The sequence below is a fragment of the Lucilia sericata genome, unplaced genomic scaffold (assembly GCF_015586225.1).
Source record: "Lucilia sericata isolate MDLA Ls3-8-SP2 unplaced genomic scaffold, ASM1558622v1 Contig004198F_arrow, whole genome shotgun sequence".
In the NCBI taxonomy this organism is placed as follows: domain Eukaryota; kingdom Metazoa; phylum Arthropoda; class Insecta; order Diptera; family Calliphoridae; genus Lucilia; species Lucilia sericata.
In genome coordinates, this window is record NW_023997182.1 from 20349 (window position 1) to 25583 (window position 5235).

At 34.0% G+C, this 5235-nt stretch overlaps 1 protein-coding gene across 1 annotated transcript; it reads left to right on the forward strand.

Annotated features, from left to right (window-relative positions):
• Window positions 1-1532: 1532 nt before the first annotated feature.
• Window positions 1533-4423, forward strand: LOC119615140 (probable cytochrome P450 28a5). Its single transcript, XM_037971222.1, is given in 9 exon segments — window positions 1533-1790; window positions 1860-1998; window positions 2875-2982; window positions 3046-3150; window positions 3244-3669; window positions 3734-3851; window positions 3913-3996; window positions 3999-4175; window positions 4248-4423. Coding segments are annotated over 9 exon segments (1512 nt in total). The 5' UTR covers window positions 1533-1602; the 3' UTR covers window positions 4415-4423.
• The last annotated feature ends 812 nt before the right edge of the window (window positions 4424-5235 follow it).

The following is a 5235-nucleotide window of genomic DNA, read 5'->3' on the forward strand; positions in this document are numbered from 1 at the left end:
TCAGTTCTAGTTCAGTTCTAGTTCAGTTCTAGTTCAGTTCTAGTTCAGTTCTAGTTCAGTTCTAGTTCAGTTCTAGTTCAGTTCTAGTTCAGTTCTAGTTCAGTTCTAGTTCAGTTCTAGTTCAGTTCTAGTTCAGTTCTAGTTCAGTTCTAGTTCAGTTCTAGTTCAGTTCTAGTTCAGTTCTAGTTCAGTTCTAGTTCAGTTCTAGTTCAGTTCTAGTTCAGTTCTAGTTCAGTTCTAGTTCAGTTCTAGTTCAGTTCTAGTTCAGTTCTAGTTCAGTTCTAGTTCTAGTTCAGTTCTAGTTCAGTTCTAGTTCAGTTCTAGTTCAGTTCTAGTTCAGTTCTAGTTCAGTTCTAGTTCAGTTCTAGTTCAGTTCTAGTTCAGTTCTAGTTCAGTTCTAGTTCAGTTCTAGTTCAGTTCTAGTTCAGTTCTAGTTCAGTTCTAGTTCAGTTCTAGTTCAGTTCTAGTTCAGTTCTGTTCAGTTCTAGTTCAGTTCTAGTTCAGTTCTAGTTCAGTTGTAGTTCAATTCTAGTTCAGTTCAGTTTAAGTTCAGTTCTAGTTCAGTTCAGTTTAAGTTCAGTTCTAGTTCGGTTCTAGTTCAGTTTTAGTTCAGTTCTAGTTCAGTTCTAGTTCATTTCTAGTTCAATTCTAGTTCAGTTCTAGTTCAGTTCTAGTTCAATTCTAGTTCAGCTCTAGTTAAGTTTATGTTCAGTTCTAGTTCAATTCTAGTTCAGTTTAAATTCAGTTCAATTCTAGTTCAGCTCTAGTTAAGTTTATGTTCAGTTCTAGTTCAATTCTAGTTCAATTCTAGTTCAGTTTAAATTCAGTTCGGTTCTAGTTCAGTTCTAGGTTAGTTCTGTTCTATAATTCAAATTGTCTATAATTTAGATAATTTTAAGAAATTTTTTTTTTAATTGTCTATATTTGTAAAATTCTTTTAATTTTCTAAACATAAAAAAAATTTTGAAAAAATTTTTGAAAAACTTCTAAATCATAAATAAATTAAATGGAAAAATGGGATTCGAGAATTTCCGTTTCGCATCGCTAATAAGAACTATAAACATACATATGATCGGAATAGATATTTATTTAATTTGCAAATTTCGAACCAAAAATCTCTACTAATTAGTTAATTGTAGTTGTATAAACCTAATTGAATAGATATTTAACTAAAATTTCTATTTTATCTATCTTATCAAATATTTATGTACAGTTTTCCTGTTATCACTAATTAATATCAAATAAAACTTTTTTAGTTTAATCATTTGAAGCTGATGAAATCGATTCTAAATATTAATACGAATTTTAAGATTTTTATTACTCTATGGAAATACTGCAATTTCAATTTAGAATCATTAAATTATCATATTATTGTACTCTCTCACATATATGTATATACTTTTTTAATCTCTCCGTTTAATCAAAACTACCGTAATAATGATAACATAGCTAATTCGAAATTATTCTCATAACCAAAAAAAAAGCTCTCAATTATTGTTTATTTAGAAGTGAAATTATGAAAAATTATCCATTGCCTTTGTAGCTCTCAATAATAACAGAAGTTTGAAAATTTTAATTTATTTATAATATCGCATACGAAAAATGTTTTTAACAATAATTTCTGGCATTATAGCCTTTATAATATTGTTTTATATATTTTTAATATGGAATTTTGATTATTGGAAAAAATTGGGTATTTCGAGTCCCAAACCTCAGCCATTTGTTGGTAATTATAACAGTGTTTTGACACAAAAACGTCATATAGCTTATGATCTACAAGATCTTTATGAGTGAGTATTAATTATGGTAAATAAATTTACATAAACTTTTGTTATTTTATTGCAATTTGTTTTGAATAGAAAATACAAACACACCGATAATTTCGTGGGCATCTTTAGTTGTCGTAGTCCTCAGTTGTTGATAACAAACGGAGAACTGGTGCTACGTATTTATAGTACAGATTTCAAACATTTTCATGATAATGAAGCTTCACAAATGGTGAGTAATTTTATGTTTAATCTAAATTGAAATTGCAAAATTTTCATTGGTTCAGTTATCGAAGAATAATAAACACCTTAAACTTCTTATTATAAGTTTATAACGATATCATCAGATTCACCTGATTAAAAAGCATAAAACAAATGTACATCATATGAGATGTCATTAAATTATTTTTCTTGTGATATAGACACATATGCCACGCTATGCCAATCATATCGATTATAGCATCCAAAAAATATATTCAAAATTATGGAAAAATTATGGTTATTTTCGGATATTTCTGCTGATTTTCAACAGAAAACTTCTCAAAAGCTGATCTGAAAGAATTGTTAACTATTTTAATCCCGAAGATATCTGGGGTCTTCAGATTTATTTTTTAAAAATCATACGGACATCGTCCAAACGAGAGTATTTACGTTTAGCCCCCTAGGTACTCTTGTTCGAACTCTAAGTCATATCTATATCATCATACTCAAGGACCTAGAATTTATACCTCTGTGTGTCTATGGCTAATATTTCAATGTGTTACGAACGATGTGAAAAAAATCAATATAAAAAACACACGGACATCGTCAAAACGTTTAGCCCCCTAGGTACTCTTGTTAGGACTCTAAGTCATATCTATATCATCTTACTTAAGGACGCAGAATTTATACCTTTGTGTGTTTATAGCTAATATTTCAATGTGTTACGAACGATGTGAAAAAATCAATATAAAAAACAGACGGACATCGTCCAAACAGGATTTTTTGTTAAAAGTTTAGCCCTCTAGATTCTTTGGTTCAGAAAATATACTTTTGGGAGACCCCTGTGATAATAAAGGGATAAGTTTCTATCAATTAGATTATTAATAACTTTATTTTACAAATTTAGGTGGATGAGAAATCCGACTTTTTATTTGCCAACAATCCATTTTCCTTGACCGGTGAGAAATGGAAAGAAAGACGTGCTGAAATAACACCAGGTCTCACAGTAAGCAGAGTAAGTTTGACAAAAAACAGTAACAAAAAATACAATTTAAATTAATTAAAAAAACTCCTCAAGATAAAAACCGTATATCCCATCACCAAAAGAGTTTGTCAGAATATGACCAAATTTATCGAAGAACAAATAAAAATCGGAGCCAAAGAGGGTATCGATGCTAAAGATGTAAGTTTAAAAAAAAATAACCCTTAATTTGATCTGGCATGACTTACTTCGTGAAATAATAAAAAATTAACTTTAAATTTTACCCGAATACAGCTCAGTCTACGTTTCACCTCGGATGTAGTTACCGATTGTGTTTTGGGTCTAGAGGCAAAAAGTTTTGAACTCAAACCTTCACCCATTATGACAATGATTAATCAAATATTCGAACAAAATCTTATATTAGTCTTATACACCATAATCTTGGGTTTATTTCCTTCATTGAGTAGTATATATAAAATACGTTTTTTCCCCAAAAAGTGTGAAAAGTTTTTCGTGCAGTTAATGAAAGATTCCATAGATTTGAGAAAATCTCAAAAGAAGGAGGGTGTAAATGAAAATCGTGTGGATTTTTTGAATTATATATTACAGTTGCAGGAGAAAAAGAAACTTTCGACATTAGATATGGCTGCTCATACAATGACATTTTTATCGGATGGTTATGAGACAACGGCAGCAGTTTTATCACATACTCTACTACTGGTAAGTTGGTTAGTAATAGTGGTAATTAAACTTTAAATATATTAAGGGTATTCACAAAATTTAGTTGGGTCGTGATTTGGAAAGACAACAAAAGTTACGTTTGGAAATTTTAGAGAACATTGATGTTAAGGGTGATTTTGATAAAATGATGGAATTGCCTTATTTAAATGCTTGCATTCACGGTAATTAATACTTATATTACAAAATATTAATAAATATTATTAATCTAAACATTTTTTTTAGAATCCATACGTCTATTTCCTCCAATTTTCTTTTCTAATAAACTTTGTACCGAACCCATTGAGTTGACCAATAAAAATGGCAAAAATGGCCCAAGAATACTGTGATAGTTTTACCTTTATATGCCATAATGAAGGATGAGAATTACTATACAAACCCTAATGAATTTGAACCGGAACGTTTTCTCGAAGAAAATGGCGACCTTAAGAAATATAAAGATTTGGGTGCTTATTATGGTTTTGCAGATGGGCCAAGAGCATGTTTAGGTATTTAGAAGAGTTATTGCTTAAGTTTTTATTTCATTAAAATATTGTATCGTAAATTTCTTTTAATTTAAGGTATGCGGTTTGCTTTGTCCCAACTTAAAAGCGCTTTAGTTGACATTATACGTCAGTTTGAAGTACGTGTTAATCCGAAAACGCGCAAAGATAATGAATTGGATCCGAAATATTTCTTAACGCGCTTAAATGGTGGCATTTGGTTGGATTTTAAAAAAATTGCATAATGATAACAATTTAATGTTAAATAACATAATTTTAAAATTAAATAACAATTTATTTGTATTAAATTTTCTAATAAAAATTGTATGACCCTAACAGGTCCCTGTAGATAGATAGATAGTAGATAGATAGATAGATAGATAGATAGATAGATTAGATAGATAGATAGATAGATAGATAGATAGATAGATAGATGATAGATAGATAGATAGTAGATAGATAGATAGATAGATGATAGATAGTAGAAGTCATAGATAGATAGCTAGATCGCTCGCTACGCTCGCTCGCTCGCTCGCTCTCGATAGCTCGCTCGCTCGCTAGCTAGCTCGCTCGCTAGCTCGCTCGCTGCTCGCATCGCTCGCTCCGCTCGCTCGCCTCGCTCGCTCGCTCGGCTCGCTCGCTCGCTCGCTCTCTCGCTTCGCTGCTCTCTCGCTCGCTCGCTCGCTCGCTCGCTCGCTCGCTCGCTCGCTCGCTCGCTCCTCGCTCGCTCGCTCGCTCGCTCGCTCGCTGCTCGCTCTCTCGCTCGCTCGCTCGTCCTCGCTCCTCGCTCGCTCGCTCGCTCGCTCGCTCGCTCGCTCGCTCGCTCTCTCGCTCGCTCGCTCGCTCGCTCGCTCGCTCGTCGCTCGCTCGCTCGCTACGCTCGCTCGTCGCTCGCTCGCTCGCTCGCTCGCTCGCTCGCTCCTTCGCTCCTCGCTCGCTGCGCTCGCTCGCTCGCTCGCTCCGCTCGCTCGCTCGCTCGCTGCTCGCTCGCTCGCTCGCTCGCTCGCTCGCTCCCTCGCTCCTCGCTCGCCTCGCTCTCTCGCTCGCTCTCGCTCGCTCGCCTCGC